This window comes from Drosophila biarmipes, chromosome X, assembly GCF_025231255.1.
Source record: "Drosophila biarmipes strain raj3 chromosome X, RU_DBia_V1.1, whole genome shotgun sequence".
Classification (NCBI taxonomy): domain Eukaryota; kingdom Metazoa; phylum Arthropoda; class Insecta; order Diptera; family Drosophilidae; genus Drosophila; species Drosophila biarmipes.
Window position 1 is genome coordinate 12,408,567 of NC_066611.1, and position 19,079 is coordinate 12,427,645.

At 38.3% G+C, this 19,079-nt stretch overlaps 1 protein-coding gene across 8 annotated transcripts in view; it reads right to left on the reverse strand.

Moving 5' to 3' along the window:
* LOC108025718 (pneumococcal serine-rich repeat protein) overlaps nt 1-19,079 on the reverse strand; it is a 46,094-nt gene that overhangs the window by 3,241 nt on the left and 23,774 nt on the right. For 3 of the 8 annotated variants that reach the window (XM_050889129.1, XM_044093267.2, XM_050889154.1), the window contains 6 exons: nt 9,737-10,773; nt 2,635-3,565; nt 2,247-2,406; nt 1,794-1,941; nt 1,543-1,646; nt 265-943 (listed from right to left, as the gene is read on the reverse strand). In XM_050889129.1, coding sequence (XP_050745086.1) covers nt 265-943; nt 1,543-1,646; nt 1,794-1,941; nt 2,247-2,406; nt 2,635-3,565; nt 9,737-10,220 — 2,506 coding nt within the window. In that variant the 5' untranslated portion in view covers nt 10,221-10,773. Of the gene's footprint in view, nt 1-264; nt 944-1,542; nt 1,647-1,793; nt 1,942-2,246; nt 2,407-2,634; nt 3,566-9,736; nt 10,774-15,421; nt 15,609-16,475; nt 16,738-19,079 lie in introns of those variants that run through there. The other 5 variants (XM_050889162.1, XM_044093271.2, XM_044093270.2 and 2 more) reach the window with 5 other exon arrangements.

Sequence of the window (19,079 nt, forward strand, 5' to 3'; positions counted from 1 at the left end):
TAATAAAAGGCAATTAGTTTCACTTTTTTTGTGATTTTCAGTCAATGTTTTTGGAAAACGACTTTTTTAAATACTTTGAATTTCAAAATATAAAAGGTAAAAAAAACTAAAAAAGACATAAGAAAATATAAAAATATTTTTAGAACGTTTTTACAAAGAAAAGTACCAGATATTTTTTCGAGTTTACCCCTCTTAAGTACATAAATTCAATTACAAATCCCTGTTGGTGGATTTCCCAAGTGCCCGTATGGACTCTATCCTCACCATTTGCTGATCCGCCGCCAGCTGGCACAGCAGCGGCCACGATGGTGGCACCGCCATTCAGGGCGTTGGCCGCACCACCCGCACCGCCATGGAATTTCAGGCCAACATTGCGGGCGCCCACCAAATGGGCGGTGGCCGTGGGCGTGGTGATCTGCTGCTGCTGCTGTTGCGTAGGCGACGACGAGCTGGACGACGTACTGGATGATGATGATGACGACGAGGAGGACGAGGACGAGGATGACGATGAGGAGGAAGAGGATGAGGACGACGATGAGGAGCCGCCGCCCATAAACGAGGCCGACGAGGAGACGCCACTGGACGAGGAGCTGGGCGACGGCGATGGCGTCGATGGCGTGGGCGAGCCACGTGTAATGGTGGCCACATTAGTGGCTCCCATTCCCGATGGACTGCCCGCTGGGCTACCATTGTGGTGGTGCTGCAGCTGCTGCTGCTGCTGCTGCTGCTGGATTGCCGCTGGTGAGATTGCCGGTATGTTGCCATTGCCATTCTTAATTGTCATGATACCCATGGCCGGAGTGAGTGTTGTGGTTGTTGTGGCTCCTCCTGTGTGGTTGCCATTGAGTTTGCTGCTAATGCTGCTGGCTGCTGCGGTTACTCCTGCTGCTGATGTGGCTGCTGGTGTGGCATTTGATTTGTTTATCACAGTTGTTAGCTGCTGCTGGGTGAAAAAAATAGCAAAAACATTACATTTAGCTTGGTATTTTGTATGTAAATGTATCTTTGGGGTTTGCAAACTGAATGGTGTGTTGTTTATGTCACATTCATTAAAATTTGTTTCCTTTCAGAATAATATATTGCCACTGATATTTGTAGGAAATTAAAACCTTTATAATTTACATTTTCTTTGAACAAGTTATAATGCCGCTAATTGTACTTGTTATACAACAATATTTAGGATTATACATTAATAAGCTGTTTTATTTAAAATTATTTTATAAATGCAGTGAATATTTTAAAAATGAAACATTATCCATAAATTATTTAAGTTTAAAACATTGTAAGCCCTGAATTATAAAATATATATTCTCATATTATGTTACTAATGTTTTTTTAAAGATAGTTTCACTTGATTATGTTTTCTATCTAAAGCAATATTTTAGTTTTTATTTTACATAAAAAAAAAACATGAAAACATTGTTCAGCCCAAATTAACATCTATTTTATCAACAATCGATTTTTATAGCTCTAAAAAACCACTAAGCATTCAGTTTACATTCCCCATCGGTGGAATGTCATGTGTTGGTGACATGTCCTCACCCCAGTGGCACAGGCGTTGCCTGCATCGTATAGAATTCGGGTTCCGTTGCGACCACTGGCCGCCGTTGGTGGTGCTGGTGTGGTTGTTGTTGCCAGGCAAACGGCTGGAAAAAGAGGGAGAAAGCGCGAGATTAGCGTGGGCATCGATATATCGAGATGTTGAGAATCGAATTGCATAACCCGAAGGTCGTCCGACCCCCAAAGTGCATGCAAAACTTGATCCACATTCTTAGATACATATATATATATACCTTTGTCGGCCTGTGGAATGCTTTGCTGATCGGTGGGCGGCGTTTCCTTCCTCAAGCCCAATAGCTTCAGCCGCTTCTGCAGCTCAATCTTCTGCTTCGCCAGCCTCTCCACCTCCGCCTCCTGCTCGCGGCCACGCTGCGTCAATTGCTGCATAAAAATACACAAAAGGCGGCCATTAATTAATGATTTATACAATTAGTCTGCGCACATTTGTATGGAACGCCTTTTCTATACTACAAATATCAATATATATCAATTAACTAGCAATACAATGGCAGAGATGGGCTAAAGCTGTGGCTATAATGTAGATCCATCTCTAATTCCTTGAACTTCTTTATTTCCAAATCATGATCTTTGGGAAGGCTTTTTCTTGCTAATTTTCTATTTTTATTATATTTTAGAAAGCATTTCCTCCTTAACTTCAACTACTTCCTTATTTTCTAGTCTCTAACCTTGACATATTGGTGGGCCTTATCGAGTATTGTCAAGTTGGAGGTCTTCTTGCGGTCCTCTTCCCGCATGGGCAGCTCCTTCTTGAGCTGGTCGTAGCACTCCTTCAGCTGGGCGCGTCGCTCCTTCTCCAGCTTGTTGTGCACCTCCCGAGTGCCCGCTCTGAAAGCAAATAATGGGGCATTAGTTCGTCTGAATTGTGATTAAAATACCTAGTAAAATACGACTTTGGTCTTGGAAAATCTACTAAAAATTAATTTAGGTAAATTGAATTCTCTCTTTATTATAGAATTTAAGTAAAATATAAAACTTTGTGAGAATAAACTAATGTAAACTTTACAATTTTATATTTCCCTTGCTTAGCCTTACGCCCCTTTCTGTGGCACTCACCCGTTGCTGTTGGAACTGGTGGTGCGCCTGCGTCCGCCGTGTCCCGTGTGGTGGTGCGCCGTCAGCTGAGATCCCGCCGCTGGCGCCGAGGAGGCAATGCTCATGGCCACCGTTCCGGCGCCTCCAACTCCTGCGACACCCACTCCTCCTCCTGATGATCCCGCCACTCCGGCAGAGTCCACCGAATCCCCGGGCAGGCCGTACACCACCATGCCATTGCCGACTCTGCCAAAGCTGATTTGCGGCTGGAATTGCGGCAGATGGCTGGACGACGGATGCGGCTGCTGCTGCTGCTGGTGCTGGTGCTGGTGCTGCTGATCTCTGGGCGCTGAAAAGGCATGGGACAGTGAGTAGGAGCGAATCCGCGAGTTGCTGGTGTCCACTTTGCGCGTGGACGAGGGCGGCGGTGTCAGGGGAATGTTCGTCGATCCCACAATGCTGCGATAGAACTGCTTCTCGTGCTCCTCCACCGTCTCACCGACCATCTCCACGCCCAGGGCGGAGGCCTTGAACGCCTTGGCATTGCTCCTGGGCGTGGGATAGACCCCCTTGCCGTCCGACACGAAGAGGAACTTGGCCGGTATCTCGGCGATGGGACTTAGTTTGTGCTTGGCAGGATTTGAGGTTGTTGATGGTGGTGTGGCTGTTGCTGTTGCCGTTGCAGGTGTTGCCGTTACAGTGGCAAGTGTTGCAGTTGCAGGTGTTGCCGTTGCAGTTGCAGTCGTTGCTGCTGCCGTTGTGGCTGCTGCCGCTGCCAGCAGCATAAAGGTTGAGGGGTCAATGGAGGCTAGATTTCTCATGTACTTTGTTGTTGTTGCCACTGCCGCAGCTGCTGTTGTTGCTGTTGCTGTTGCTGTTCTACCCGCCGCATTTTGCTGCTGTGGGGAGTGGCTACTGTTCTTGCTGTTGACTGGGGACTTGCTATCATCCCCTAAGAGTGGCCGAAAAGTAAAGAAGAAATCGTAGAAAATACCAAAATAAGAAGACAAATCATAACTAAGGGAAAACAGTGGAGCGGGCGTGGAAATGTGCAATGGAAATGAAAGGAAAACTATGGTATGATAGAACTAATAATGAGGTGAGTGTGCCAGCAATGCCGAAAAAGTACAAGAATGTTTATGCATCTGTAAATCCCAATTCACAAAATAAGGAAAATACTAAAAAAATATATATTTTTATAATATGCTAACATTCTACTAACGCAAATTAAGAACTAAATGCTGTGACATAATAAATACAACAAAAAACACAATTGATACAAAAATTATTAAACTAACTTATAAAAAACTTGTAATACTTGTAAATGTCTTTTAAATACCATATTGTTGCTTTGAAAAATAATTGTAAATGAAAATAGAAAGTTAAAAATAAAACAATGAAATAAAAATGAAAGAAATAAATAAAACAAAAAAGTAAGTTGATACAGGAAAAACGAATAACTCTCTAACTTGACAGAATGAATTTTCAAGAACGATTTAATCTAGGAAAAGTACTTCGAAAATAAAAGCTGTTTTTTTTTTAATAAATTTTAAAAATTAAAATGCTTTACAAAAAATGTATTTAATGTAAATATATACAAATATTTAAGAAAATAAAAACTATAAATATACAAAAAAATACGAAACTAGCTAATTAATTTTCAAGAATGATTTACTCTAGAAAAGGCACTTTTAAAATAATAACTACTATAAAAAATTAGTATCAAAATTAAAAGGCTTTAAATAAGTTTGTAGTGAACACATAAAACAAATAAGAAAAGCACAATTTCTACCTTTTTTCCCCTACAAAAATACTTTAAATTGTTAAAACAAGAAAAAACCACGTGACACAATGGATATCCAGAAATGATTTAATTTATTTGAAGCTAGAAAAGCACCAGGAAAATAGCTTGTGTTAAACTAGATAAAGACTTGGGTGGAAAATGAGAAAATCAGAGCACAAAGCGGCGGAAAAAAGACAATGGCAGCGTTTAATGAATGCAAATTAATTCGGGTTAAATACAACAGACAACAGAAAACAGACGACGACAACAACACAGAGCCAGCAGAGTCAACAATCAGCAATCAGTGGGCGATGAAGGTCCTTCGGCGGGTTAATTATATATGATTAAGTGCGCGTGTGTGCTCGAGGTGTGTGCGAGTGTGTGTTAGCGATGAATTAGTTACGCATTCGTGGAAAACCGATGCGAATTTCCATCGAATTGCGTCCAAAAAAAAGGGGAGAAAATTGCGACCAACCAAGAATCGCATTTATTATGCATTATTAACGATTGTTGTTGCCCTGTTTTCTTGGGTAAATGCGGTGGGTGGTTGGGTGGTTTTCCACCAGGGGGCGGTGGGTGGGTCGTTAGTGGGTGGTTGGGTGGTTGGTCGGTTGGTTAGGTGAAGTAAGCCGAGACACGTGTCGCATGCTGACAGACCAGAAAAACCACAAAGACAGATCGAGTGTGCAGCTCAAATTGAAATTATGGGTGAAATATCTAGTAACAACCCTTTGAATAAACATTCCCAACCATATTCTTCCATATTTTTGTATTACTAACTATTAAAAAGTGGTCTAGTTTTTATTTTGCAAAATTTCTACTTGTTGAATTTTCTGTATGTTTACTTTCTTACTTATAAATTAAAGTTGCTAATATCTTATATTTATATTATTAAAAACACGATCCCTTAAATACAGAAATTTGCTTTCTAACTAAGCTTCTAGAAAATGTAGAAAAATGTCTCAATGCAACCGAATGTAGTATATATCGAAATAGAGCCTCGAAATTCAATATCAGCTATAGTATTGCACTGGTTTTATTATTTCAAATTGGGTCACAAAATGCACATAGTGAAATCAGTTTTCAGACAGAATATCGAATGACAAACGAAGGCTTATCGAGGCAAGAGAAACAATTGCATAAAGAATTTCTTTATGCAAACGAATAGAATAAGTAGGACAACATGGCATTAGGTTTCTTGGTAGAACTAGATCAAACTTTTCAACGATTATATTTTATTTATATTAGTAGGGAGTGCTACTTAAAAGCATTGCCTTTAAGGACCCAAACTTTTATTTTAAATTTAGAAAATAAATGATATATTTTTATTTTGTATCTTAATGATGAAAAATCATTTAAAATCTTTTGATGTGGTAGAGCTCTTGATTCTCCCGCCCATTTGGGCTCAGCATACTTCCCAGACCTTTAAAATTCCTGGGGGACTATCAACGCCCCCATTTCCCCACTCTTCCCCACATTTCCCTCTGCGTTTTCCACAGCACATGTTTTCTCCCCTTTTTCCCCTATTTTTCCATATTATTTAACACCCACATCACGATGCCACGTGACGAAAGCGCACGTGGCTGCAACAACAACATCATCGGTTGCACACTTATTAACCCACGCTATCGCACACAAACACTTTGCTTTGATACACTGAAAATAGTACCTTGTATTTACTAAGTATCAATCTAAAACAATCATCAATATAAAAAATAGATTGATTTCAATTCGATGATATATATTTTTTGTCCATTTAATATAATATTATTTCAATATATCAATATAAAAAAAATTTAATTTAATAACCATTTAGTTTTTAAATGTTAAAATTAAATTAAATTCATTTAATTTTTTTCCATTTTGGAACTTATTTTTTTAATTATTTGTAAAATTTATTTAATTTGATATTTGGTCTTTCTTTGATTTTGACCTAACTCAAGGTGACTTTGATATATTTTTCTGTAAAAATTTAGATTTTAAGTGACCTGTTTTTATCTCAAATATTTATTTTTGTGTACCATAAGCATAATGCCGATGCATCCACTTCTTTTTGGGCGATAAGGGATGGCTGCTGCCGAACTGGCCGTCTGTTTGATGTTGCTGCCGTGCAGCAATATGTTGCTGCTGCTGCTGCTGCTGCTGTTGTAACTGCAGTAAACTTTGCAAAGCACTCAAATGTTCCAGCAAGTTGGCAATAAGTTGATTTTGTTGCCGTTTCGGTGCGGTAAAATTAAATTTATCGACTGGTTGCGACGACATCGTGTGTCGGTTGGAAAGGAAAGCAAAAAAAAAAAAAAACAAATCTGGGTGGAAAATGCAGTTTTCCCGTTCGCGAATCAACCGCAACTGAGTGGAGGAAAACTGCAGAAGCAGATGAAGAACAACAACAAGTGAGGCCCAGGAAAATTAAAGAATCGAAATCAAAGCATCGCCGGAAATTTGCATTTGCGAGATAATGCAAATCGGATGGAGGACAGACAAGAGCGTTTTGCATATTACCGTGAATCGTCAAGGAAAATGGGGCTTATCAAAAGAAAAACCGTTTTGTATTTAAAGTTTGTGTTTGATCAATTTTATATTCCCTTTTATATTGCCCGCTTTTTGGCGGCATTCAAAAGGGTTTTACAACACTGTTTTGTTAGTTATCAACCTGAGTAGTGTTGTAAAACTTGTTGTAAACCCCTTTTTATTGCCTGTTATAAAAGTTTTTCAACTCTACATGAATTTATTTTACTTTAAAATTTAATCTTGTTAAATATTTTAATATTCGCCAACTAATAAAGTCGTTATATTATTAGAGCATTCTAGGAAAACTTAATTTACTTGCGAACTTCAGTACTTCCCGGAACTTCACCCTCTGCACTTTTTCGCCCGCATTTGAGCCAATTATTAGGAAAAGCCTCGAGGGACCTGGATTTTCGGGGAACTTTCCCTGCATAAAAATAGAATTGCTCAAAAAAACTCGATTTCTGATTTTGTACAAATACAACAAAACAATTAGGAAACAAAGAAAATAAAAAAAAAAACAGGAAGAGAGAAAAACAAAAACAGGAACAAAGAAGAGAGTCAAAAACAGAAGAGACAGCTGTCCAAATATTACACATGCAACGCCGAAAAAAAGAAGGCACAAAAAATAACAACAGTGAAATAAAATTTGTAAGTGTGAAGAAAACAAACATAAAACATAAAAGCCCAAAAGAAAGGGCAAATAATAATATGAAATGGGCACGGAAAAAAGGCAGGCCGACAACAAAAACAACAATAACAAAAAATGCGTACAAAGTTCATTGACTTTGTTTTACACCAGCAGCCAAAAGAGAGCCTTCACTTTGCGCTCTCTTTTGTGCGTTCAAAGAGCAGCCATAGTGATTTGTAAGAGCTTAAGAGAGGCGCTCACGTGGAAGACACTGTTTTTTATTATGGTGCTATGACTAAACAGTGCCAGAAAACGAGCGAGAGAGAGGGAGAGAGAGCGCCAGCACATGACGTGACCCCAAACAACAACAACAGCAACAAGTACAAGCGTACGTGCGAAAAAATACGAACGAAGCGCATGACAAAAGCGCAAAAAGACAAAGAAAAAGCACGCAAAAAAAAACAAAAGCAGCCGAGATGAACAACAACAAAATCCACACATGTTGGCAAAAAACGACAAAAAAAAACCGAATTGAGCACAGCAAAAGCAAACAAAAACAAAATAAAAATTTTCAAATACAGTGGAGTTTCTTTATCTAACATTTTTTTTTTTGAAGAGATAAATTTATTATTTTTAATTATCTGATTTACCATTTTGTATTTATTAAAAGGAAGTTCAATTTTTCAATTAATATTTTAAGAAAAAAAAAAACAGTTTTTCACTGTATTTTTGACGTTGCAAATTTTCGTATCCGACATTCAAGGCAATAAAAACAAAGGTAAACGCAGAGGGGCAAAAACAAAAACAAAAACGCAGCATGACAATTTAGCACATGCCAATTGGGCAGCAACGCCGGCAGCGACGCCGGCGTCTCAGTCGCAGCGAGCAGCGCGCTAAAAATATAACAGTACCTGCTGCTTGCCACGCTTGCAACCTGTGCCAAAAAGAGAGCGGAAGAGCGGGGGAGTGGGAGAGCGGAAGAGAGAGAGAGCGGGAGCTGTGTTGTTGATTTCTTGTGTGGTTTTATTTTATTTAATTTTTTTTATTTGTTTTTCGGTACAGTGCGCGCCCACGCAAAATGCAGTCGACGTCGACGTCGCAAACAAGGTCAAAACAAGTTTAAATGCAGCAAAAGCAAATGGGGAAAAGAGCAGCAACAGTTTTGCTTTTGGAGGGGCGACAAAAGTGTCGAAATATAAAATAAAACCTTCTTACCCAATTAAAATATTTACAAATTTGCATCTCCTAAATTTAATACTATACATAAAAACTCATTTGTATGTCCCCTATGTTGTAACTTTATATAAAAATCTATCTATCAAAATTGTTTCATAGAGGTTATCGCCCAAAAACACTTATTTGGCTATACCTTTCCACAATAATCAATCAAGTTTAGAACAGTGCGACCTTATCGCTAATATATTAATCACCATCAGTCGACAAATACTTTCAAGTAAGCCAAAAAAAAGTATTATGAATTCTCAAAATTATAATAATTTTTTGCCAATTTATATTAGTTTTCATTTGAAAACCTTTGTCGCCTGACAGTGGAGAGAGCAACAAACAAAACAGTTAACAGCGGTAGCAGAGCAGCTGATGGTGTTGCACTAGTTAAAAGTGTTAGACGACGTTTACACACACAGCAGCGGTCAGTAATGTAGCAACACCTTGCACCTGGCACTCAGAACACGGGATGAAGTGATGATCGGTGATGATAGATTGGGGTTTTTTGAGGGTTGAAAGTCGGAGGGTTCCAAAAACAATTGAGTAACACAGTTTTGGCTTAGAACTTATATGTTTATTAAGGAAACTACATAGTAGTAATCCATTACTTGTTTTTAGAAACCAAAAGAAAATCTTATTAACTCAAAAAAAGGAAATCAGTTTTCATAATGAACAAAAAACCACACCGGGGGCGCCAATAACTTGTTTCAATTGAGCTGAAAGAGCCCAAAACAGCAGAGTAGCAGAGTTTTGGTAACTCTTGTATCCTTATTTTAAATACTTAATAAAAATTAAATAAAAATAATATATTTGATACTGAAAATAGTAAGGTTTTCAAAAAAGAACAACAAGCCCCTCAGTGGGCGCCAAAAACTTGTTTCAACTGTGATGGGACAACCCCGACTTGTATGGGGATGTGGGGTTATGGCGGTTAGGCCGGTCAGGGTGGTAAAGTGGGGCGGCGTGTGGAGACTTACCCGGGATGAGGGGGCGACCTTCGCTGTGCCCGTTGGCGACTGCGCTGCCAACGACGGTACTGGTATACTCGTAATCGCGGGCAGCGGTGGCGGCGGCGGCTAATTGACTGCGCGGACTGCTGTGACCGTTGCTCAGACCGTTTCCGTTCGCATTGACGTTAACGTTAACGCTTACGTTCACGTTACCGATGCCGGCGATCCCGTTGCTATTTCCGTTCGTGAACGGCAGCGTTGCAAGTGTCCCGTTACTGCTGCTGCTGCTGATGCTGCTGCTGTTTCTATTGTGCTGGCTGCTGTTGTTGTTGTTGATGATGGAGATGCTCTTGCACTGCAGCGACTGCTGGTGCTGGCTTTGGGGCAGGGCCACGCCCACGCCCACTCCGACTGCGAGCACGTCCCCCGCCTGCGGGAGCCTCTCGCGCTGCTCGATGATCTTTGCCGCCTGGAGGAGCGCCATGATGCCCCCGCCCCCCGTCGCTGACATAGCATACACAAAGTATGTAACACTCCCTTCTCTCGCCAAACAGACACACCACAAACACGGACGCGCACGTGACAGGGACGAGGACGCGTAGCAAGAAACTGATATAAATATTTATATTAATTTGGAAAAAAAAACCCAAACAATTATGGTGCACAAACACGAAATGGTACGAATACACGCGAGAGAGCAGGACAGGGGCAGCTTGAAGTCGCGACACGGTTTCAGTTGTTGTGGAAATTGTTGTTGATCCTTCGGATGCTATATAGTTGTTGAAATATTTTCTTGATGTTCTTGTGGTGGTTGTGATAAAAAAAATATTGTTGAAATTACTTGAAGTGTTGTTGAATTCTGTTTCAATTGCTGGCGTTTCGGCGATGTTGTTTGGTGATTGTGGTCTTACGCTTTAGCTGGTTGTTGAGTTTTGCTGTTGAAATTGGCGAGTTCTTTGCCACTTTAGATGCTGTTGATTTTTCGGTGGTTCTGACTTGCAGTTGTTGTTGTTTGTATTCATTTAAGGTTGCAGTTTTGATTTCGATGATTTTAGTGGATCGGGCTAAAACGAGAGATAGATATTTTCTTCTTGTTAGCTATCGCAGTTGGAGTGAGAGAATATTAAATATAGAAAAATCAAAAGTCATTCTAAAAGTGACTTAAATATCCAGGCTAAGCTGATCCAAAAAGAAAAAGGCTAGTTGACTAGTTACTAACATTATTCTGCACGCAACGCCACACATGAAAAGGTCACAAAGGGGCTTAAGTTGACATCTATAATTGGTAATAAATTCAAATTGGTCGACTCTTAAGCTACACATTATATTTGTTTTTTTTCCTTCGTTATTTATGTTCTGCCGCCAGCTGAGCAGCGCAGCCAGCGTCGCCGTCAGCAGCTGTTGCGTTTGCGCTAATTGTGCACAGCTGCGTGGCATCAACACAGACATAAAAAAAACAAAAACAAAGGAAGAAAAAACAACAAATAAAAAGAGAGAGGGAGAGAGCCCCAACCAACAAGTTGCAGTAAAAGAAAAGCAACGGAAATCGAGGGGCATAAGCAGAGCCACAGTGTGCCCTCGATAAGATGCAACACATAAAGGGTAATTGTATGCCATACAAATAACGGTCGCATGTTAAAAATATTTTTAAAAACTTATTAAAAATATTTTTACAAACATTAAAGTCCAATAAATTTTTATATATATATTTAAATGAATTCTATTAAATTCAAATCTTAATGATAGTCAAACAGGGTGCTTAAAATGTAGACTAATGCCAATTAAAAAATTGTATAAGCTAAAAAAATTCAAAATAGCAAGTAAATTAAGTAAGCTGATTATCTAAGAAGAGGTTTATAGTAATGGTTCAATGTAAAGAGAGTCCACTGCAAAAGATGAGAGCAAGTAATGAAGGGGGAGAAAAGAAGAAAGATTGGCGCGTGCGCGCATGCCTCTGCTCCCTGGCGCTCTCATTTTCTCTCCATTTCCCCATCCTTTTTGTGTTCCCCCTTTCTATCTTTCGTCAGCTGCTGCTTTTCCGTGTGTGCGTGCGTGTGTTTGGGGCATTCAACTGAGCGGTGAAAAGCATTGAGAGAACATAATGTTGCATTGTCTCCGCCGCTGTTGTTGCTGTTGTCATAATTCATATAAAAGGTCAAGGGTCGCGCGCGAGAAAGGGAGCGCTATAGGGGGAATTGCAGCCGGCTTTATTGCATTTTGCCTGTGCAGCTGCTCTCTCGCTCTTACCCCGCCGCGCTCTATTATTACTACCGAGAGCGACAGCAAGTAATTTGGGAGAAAACATTGGGAGAGCTTGGCGATGTGGCCAAAAGTGCCTTTGCCTTGACATTAAGCACGCTTTAAAGGGCCACCCACCCCAGCTCAGGAACCCAAGCACAACCCCAACCTTTCCACCTACCTCTCAAATTCACACCCCTCATTATCTCGCTGCACCCTCACTTTATCGCCATATCCCTCCCAGCTTATAAAGAGAATTGCCCGCCTCGGGTGTCCCAAACTGGTCCAGTCGAAGTCTGTCATCTCTATCTATAATATCTCTATCTATAATATCTCTATAATATCTCTATCTATAATATCTCTATCTATAATATCTCTATCTATAATATTATTATTATTTAAAGATAAATACAACTAATTACTTATGAAACTTGCACCCAACTTTGTTTAAAGAGGCTACGATAAACCATTTTAAGATATTCTTTGAAATATTATGATCCTTATAAAACCTTATAGATATGAATGCCAGAAATATTTCTCTGATTATAAATATGAATCCATAATATATTTTTTAGATTGAAAACTAAGCATATATTGAAAACATTTAACATGAGTTAAGATCCTAACTCAAGATTACGTGCAAAATATCAAATCAACATTTATCTTCAATATCTTAAAGATCCTAACTCAAGATTATGTGCAAAAATATTAAAACCACCATCATATCAACATTTTTCATCTATCTTGAAGATCCTAACTCAAGATGATATCACAAAAAAATCAAATACACCATAAAATCAACATTTTTCTTCAATATCTTGAAGATCCTAACTCAAGATTACGTGCCAAAATATCAAAACCACCATCAAATCAACATTTATCTTCAATATCTTAAAGATCCTAACTCAAGATTATGTGCAAAAATATCAAAATCACCATCAACCCTTTTTTTCTTCAATATTTTGAAGATCCTAACTCAAGATTATGTGCAAAAATATCAAAATCACCATCAACTCAATTTTTTTAGTAAAACTATCTTATGAGCCTCCAAAACTGCTATTTTCAAGAACTATTTCCAGACCTTCGGACCTATAAATGGTTTTGGAAAGACCCCATAAACAACACTGGTACGAGGGTACCACGAGCTTCGTTCTCATTTCCCCATCATTTGTTTTGTTTGACGGGGTGACACGTTCATTGTCAACTGAGGCAAGAGCAAAAACAATGCCGCCGAAGAGAGAGTCGAGGATGAGAAATGGGTGAGAAGGCCTGCGGCGCGTGGCAAATTCTATTAAATATTCAAATCGGAATCGCTTTAAATGGCACGAAAGGCGAACAACAGCAAGAAATCGCGGTAATTGACTGGGACACCCACGCAACCTCACACTGCACTTGGACATTTTTCGGAAACCCGAGAACCCAACTCAAAAAAAGCGTACACATACTTCTAAGCAAAATATAGGTATATTGTACCTGAAACGCAAAACAGAAAACGACCCCAAGGAGAAAAAAAGGGAGGGAAGAGAGGCCGAAGAGAGTGGGCCGGGGGGAGGGAAATTCCACCCCAAGGTTCGCCGCTCGAGGGCCAAGGGTCGTCGGTATACTTCCCAAAATACCCTATAGGGTATGTGGCCCATTGTCAGGCTTTCTTCGCCAGCTTTCTTGGTTCTTGGCCAGCGTGTGAAAGAAACCAAGGACAGTAGGGCCTACCTAGCACGAACTACCCGCAGGATATGGATATGCAAAAAGGTCACAAAAGATATACCTTCATTTGCAACTTGTACTTTCAGTTTCAGAATTTAGGAATTCTTTTAAATTTTATGAAGAGCCATGGTTTTGTAAAATAAAATATTACAGAAGGTAATTTTTTTTTTAAATATTTTGTTTTAGTTTTTTCAATTATTTTTAATTATTATGTTAGCTCTTTTTTTTAGCACAAAACATTTTTTTACAAGTAAATTATACAATTATATGAAAAAATTTAATAAGTGAAAAAAAAAAACAGATTACCAAAGGTTCCCTAAGTTCCTTTAATCTTATTTTCCAATTTTTAAACTGTAACTGTGTCTTATTTACTACAATAAAACATTTTTAAATTAGTAGATCATTAAAATCACATAAATAAAAACATTTTCAAAATTAATTATCTTATTTTATCTTTTAAAAATGTAAATGCGTCTTATTTAAAAAAAAAAATTTTTTAATCAGTAGATCATTGAAAAAAACTCCATGTTTAAATTGGTTTTATAAGATACTAATACAACCACATAGTAAAATAAAAAAATCTTATAAAATATTTCAGCATCATCAGAATGTTCGCTCTTAATGAGGTCCTCCTGTGCGCTCAAAAATCGAAAGGGCATCAAAGGGAAACCTTGATTGGACCAAAACCGGAAAGGAAAAGGTCTCGAAAGAGGGGTTGTTGCACACACGAGAGGCGATTGAGATTCCCCATCCAATAATCGCATAAAACACTCAACTAGGACTCAAAAGTCAAAATGCAAAAGTTGAAAGGGGAAAGGGGGAAAAATAAGCCAACAAATTAATGGAACATTTTGCGGTTGATTTGGCCGAAGAAAAAAAAGAGAGATTTGTAATCTGAGAAAAAGGTCTCGAGGAAATTCAATCCTTTTTGGGCAATTTCGGGAACGGCTAACTGATTAATCTTTGGATTTTTTCCAACTCAAAACCTAAGAAAATTCCTCACTCAAAAAAACACTTATCACTTATGCACTCGAGTCAAAGAAAAAGGAAAAACATTTTAGGTAAAAAAAAAACAAGTGAAAAACAGATTAAAATAAAAGCTCTCTGCGAAGAGCAGACAACAAAAAAGTAAAAATCATAAAGAAGAAAAGCAACAGACAACAATAACAACAACAAAAAGTTCTTGTTCCCCGTGGATTTCAGTGCTCTCTTTTTTCTTCTTCTCTCTCTCCTGCTCGCTCTCTGCCCCTATCTCTTCATCGCTCTCCCCCACTTTACGCACTTTCTTTGCATTTTCTTTTTGCTGTCGGTTTTCGTCATGTGTTTTTGTTGCTAATTTTGAAATGAAGAGTGATGAAGCGTGCAAAAAAAGTGAAGAAAAATATTCCGTTTCGACCGTTTATAAATAGCGAAAAAGGAAAATCTCTCGAGTGTTTTTGCAAATAATATTTCGATTATTTTTTGGGGTTCTATTATATTAAAAAAAAAAATTTGTGAACCGAAATTTTTAAAAATTGTTTTTCATTGTTGTCCAATAAGAACATTTGCCAGCGCTTTATAGAATGTTGTATTTAATTGTAAAACTTTTAATGTTAGAAACTGGTTTTTCTATAATTTTTTCAGTGCATCACGTTATTTCAAGTAAGCCGCATAACTTTTTCGGGGAAACTGATATTTTCTAACGATAAAAAATAAAATCAACACACACACACATATATGTAGCAGTCGAGTCAGCAATTATTTTATATTTTTCTTGTATTTTCCACCTACTTTTTAAACATTTGCCATGCACTTCGAACAAACTGGTTGGAAAACTTGAAAAAAATAAGCGATTTTCGTTTGCCCTTTTTTTTGTTTAAATAATGATTAAATTTTTATTTTTTTTTGAACTGACGCAACTTTTAGAGTGTGACGTCTGCGGCGACGGCGACTGCGACTGCGACGCGCACGCTACGGCTAAACAACGTGAAATGAGAAGAACGGTCAAAGCGAACGACCGAAATGCCAGGGCAGCACAGGCAGAGAGCAGAGCGCCAGCCTAAGACGGCCTAAGAGAGAGCCCCCCCACAGAAAGAGAGCCCACTAAGAGCGGGCTAATTATTGCCTGCCTGCCTGCCTGTGTGTGAGTGTGTGTGGGCGAATAGCGTAGCTGCAAGACGGCAGAAAAAAGCACGCGCTCCACTGTGAAATTGTTCTTGTTTTTGTTATTTTTGTGTGCATGGCAGATGGCGTGGAGAAAAAAGGGGAAAAAAAAACAAAAGCCAAAAGAAAACCCCACCCTCTCTCTTGCTCACTCTCTCACGAAAAAGGGCACATGCTAAAACAAAGCCAAAGCAAAACAACATCAAAAAAAAGCTGAAGAACGGGTCTTCCGATGAAAAAAACATCTAAACAAAAGAAAAATAAAAGAATACGTACATATACTTGCAAAATATATGCACTACACCATGAGAAAAATATGTCTATTATATTGATTTTAATAAAACAAAACTTCAAAGTAAATGGGGGCAAATCCTAATCAAATCAAAACAAACAAAATTTAGGAAAGGCAAAATAAACTTAAAGGAAAAGCAAGAAAGACTGGTGGAAAAAAATTTATGCAACATAATATTTAGGCAGATATACAAATCATTCGATATACAATTGATATGCAAAGAAGCGAAGCAAAAACAAATGCAAAGCAAAAATTGGCAAAGCTAAAAAAAAAGTTCACCATGAAATACAGATGCAAAGCAAATTTTAAAAACAACACGCACACACACACACACTTGCAGAAAGCTTTTCGTTTTGCACTTTACACCTAGAAATTTCGCTCACTATTTACCGTTAGAATTATTAAGCACTCCTCTGCTCCTTCTTGTTCTTCGTGAATTTGCTTCTTCTTTATGGGGTTGCACTTAAACGTGAAAAAAAAGGCAAGCTTTGTTTCTTTTGTTTCTTATTTTGTTATTAATTTTCCTAGCTTTTTTGTATGTTGCCTGTTTCGGTTTCGGTTTCTTGTGTTTTTGGTGTCTCTCTACTCTCGTTTCTTATTTCTTGTTTCTTGTGATCCTACCCGCCGAATGCAATGACAGAAGCAAACTAAATGCGGCCGCCGCTCAGTTTTAACTTTAACTTTGCCAGCCCGACTGCGCTGCCTCTGCTGCAGTCGCTGCCGGCGCCGCGGCCGCAGCATTCGCAAGGCAACACCAAAAGCAATGGCAAAACGCACACACGAGTGCAGCCAGAAAAGAGAAGCGGCAGAGAGCGATGGCAGCGAGAGAGCCATACGCAAAGAGAGCGCACGTGACGCGTTGCAAATACAGCAGTGGTCAAAGTACTAGCAACATATATATGCCTCAAGAATATTTTTTAATCTTTGACTTAGAATATATAAAAAAAGAAAATGAATTTGAAACAGAAAAATAACACACACAGTATAGTTCCACAAAGGAAATGTTTATGTATATACATTTATACCAATTTTAATATAAAACCAACTACTATAAAAAATATTTCCCTTTAAAGTTTGTTTTAATTTGAATTGTTCTTGCTTTTAGTGCAACTATTTTAGTGACTGCAACTATCGACCAGCACGCCTGTTTGTTTGTCTGAATGTAGGTGTTGTTGTGCCTGTTTGTCCGTTTGTTGCTGTTGCTTTTCTTGCGCTTGTGCATAGCGAAACAGGAAGAAAATAACAATAATAACAACAGCTCTGTGTAATTGTCGATATGTCTGTGCCTAGCAAAGATACCCAGAACTTTAGGGCGGACCAAAACCAAACTTCAAGTGCGACGAAAACCATGTTTAAAATAATATTTTTTAATAATAAAATTTTTCAGAAATTACTGCTATGAATGTTGTTGTTTTTTCATATAAAAGTGACAGCTACCAGCGGAAATAATGATTAAGAGATTCCTATGAATTGTGTGGTTTTTTCGACCTATGAAAAACCAAAAGAACTAAACTGTTGTACAATTGAAAATTGAAAACTCTTTGGATCTGTCATGGTGTTTGTTAAGGGTCACCCTAAGATGCTGCAGCTCTCTTCTTCTTCTTCTTTGCTCTCCTGGGCTCCACATTCTCTTTCGCATTTTGCCGCTGTTGCTGCGTCATTGTTTCGTCCGCGGCAACTTTTCCGCTGCCTCGTACCTCCCCCTCTCCTGCCCGCCCCCTCGCCCACTTTCGGTTTATCCGCCCCTTGGCCACCCCCTCTGCCACAGTCGGCGTCGCTGCCACTGTTAATGCACTGTTTCATGCACATGTACAGTGGACATTGGCTAAAAAGGAAACGTGTTTGTGTCTAAAATAAATAAGTCCTTTAAAGCTTCAGTTTTGAAACAAGTTTTGCATAATATTAGTTTTTTGATACTGTCAAGGGGATACCTTGAAAACTTTTAAGGACCTTAAATAGCTTTCACTGCATTAGTGTCAATTTTCACTTAAGAATATAGTAATAACTTAAACTACGTATGTACATATGGTTTTAACTACATTTTAAAGAATTATTTTTTATTTATCTAAGTGATAAATCTAAAGAACAACAATTTTATAAAAGGTATTCTAACTAAGTAAATCTATGACAAATACCAAAAAAAATTTTGTTTTTAATGAAAGGGTCGTTATTGCATTCCATTATTACTAGAAGTTTAAAATAAATAATAAAAATACATATTTTGTGAAATGATTAAAACTTTTTACATTTCAAGGGTCGCTTTTTCCACACCATATTCTATTACACAATAGTAACTTTACCTAAAAAAAAGGATTTTAAGTAAGGTTTTTTAACTAAGTAAACCTCTTACAATTTAGGGATGGTTTTTGGACAACTCTATTATATTAATAAATTATAAAATAAATAATCAAAATACATATTCTGTGAAATCTTTAAAACTTTTTCCATTTGTAGGGTCGTTTTTCCCCCACCACCTAAAAAGAAGGATTTTAAATAAGGTATTTTAACTAAGTAAACCTCTTACGAAGCTTACCACCTAAAAAAAGGATTTTAAATAACGTATTTTAACTTAGTAAACCTCTTAGGAAACTATTAAACTAGTTTTGCATATTACTAATAAAAAAAAAAAATTTTTTGTGAAATCTTACAATTTTTTTCATATTTAGGATTAATTTTGAACCACCACTTTCTGTTATAGAATACTAACTAAAACTATAAAACAATCATTTTTAGCCTACTTTTTTATAAAGCCCTCAAGACTGCGTATAACTTAAGGGTTGTGTTTGCCCCACCCCTCCGCACTACCCATATTTGGGTAGGCATTCAAGAGGAGTGTCCACTGTAGTTGTCTTCCACATTGTTTGCTTGCCCATGCTGCTGATGTTGCTGCCACGCCGCTGCTGCCGCCTCTGCCGGCGATGTTGCTGGTGTGGCTGGTTGGGGCTTTTGTTATTGTTATGATGCGTCGACGTCGGCGATTTCGAAACGTGCTGG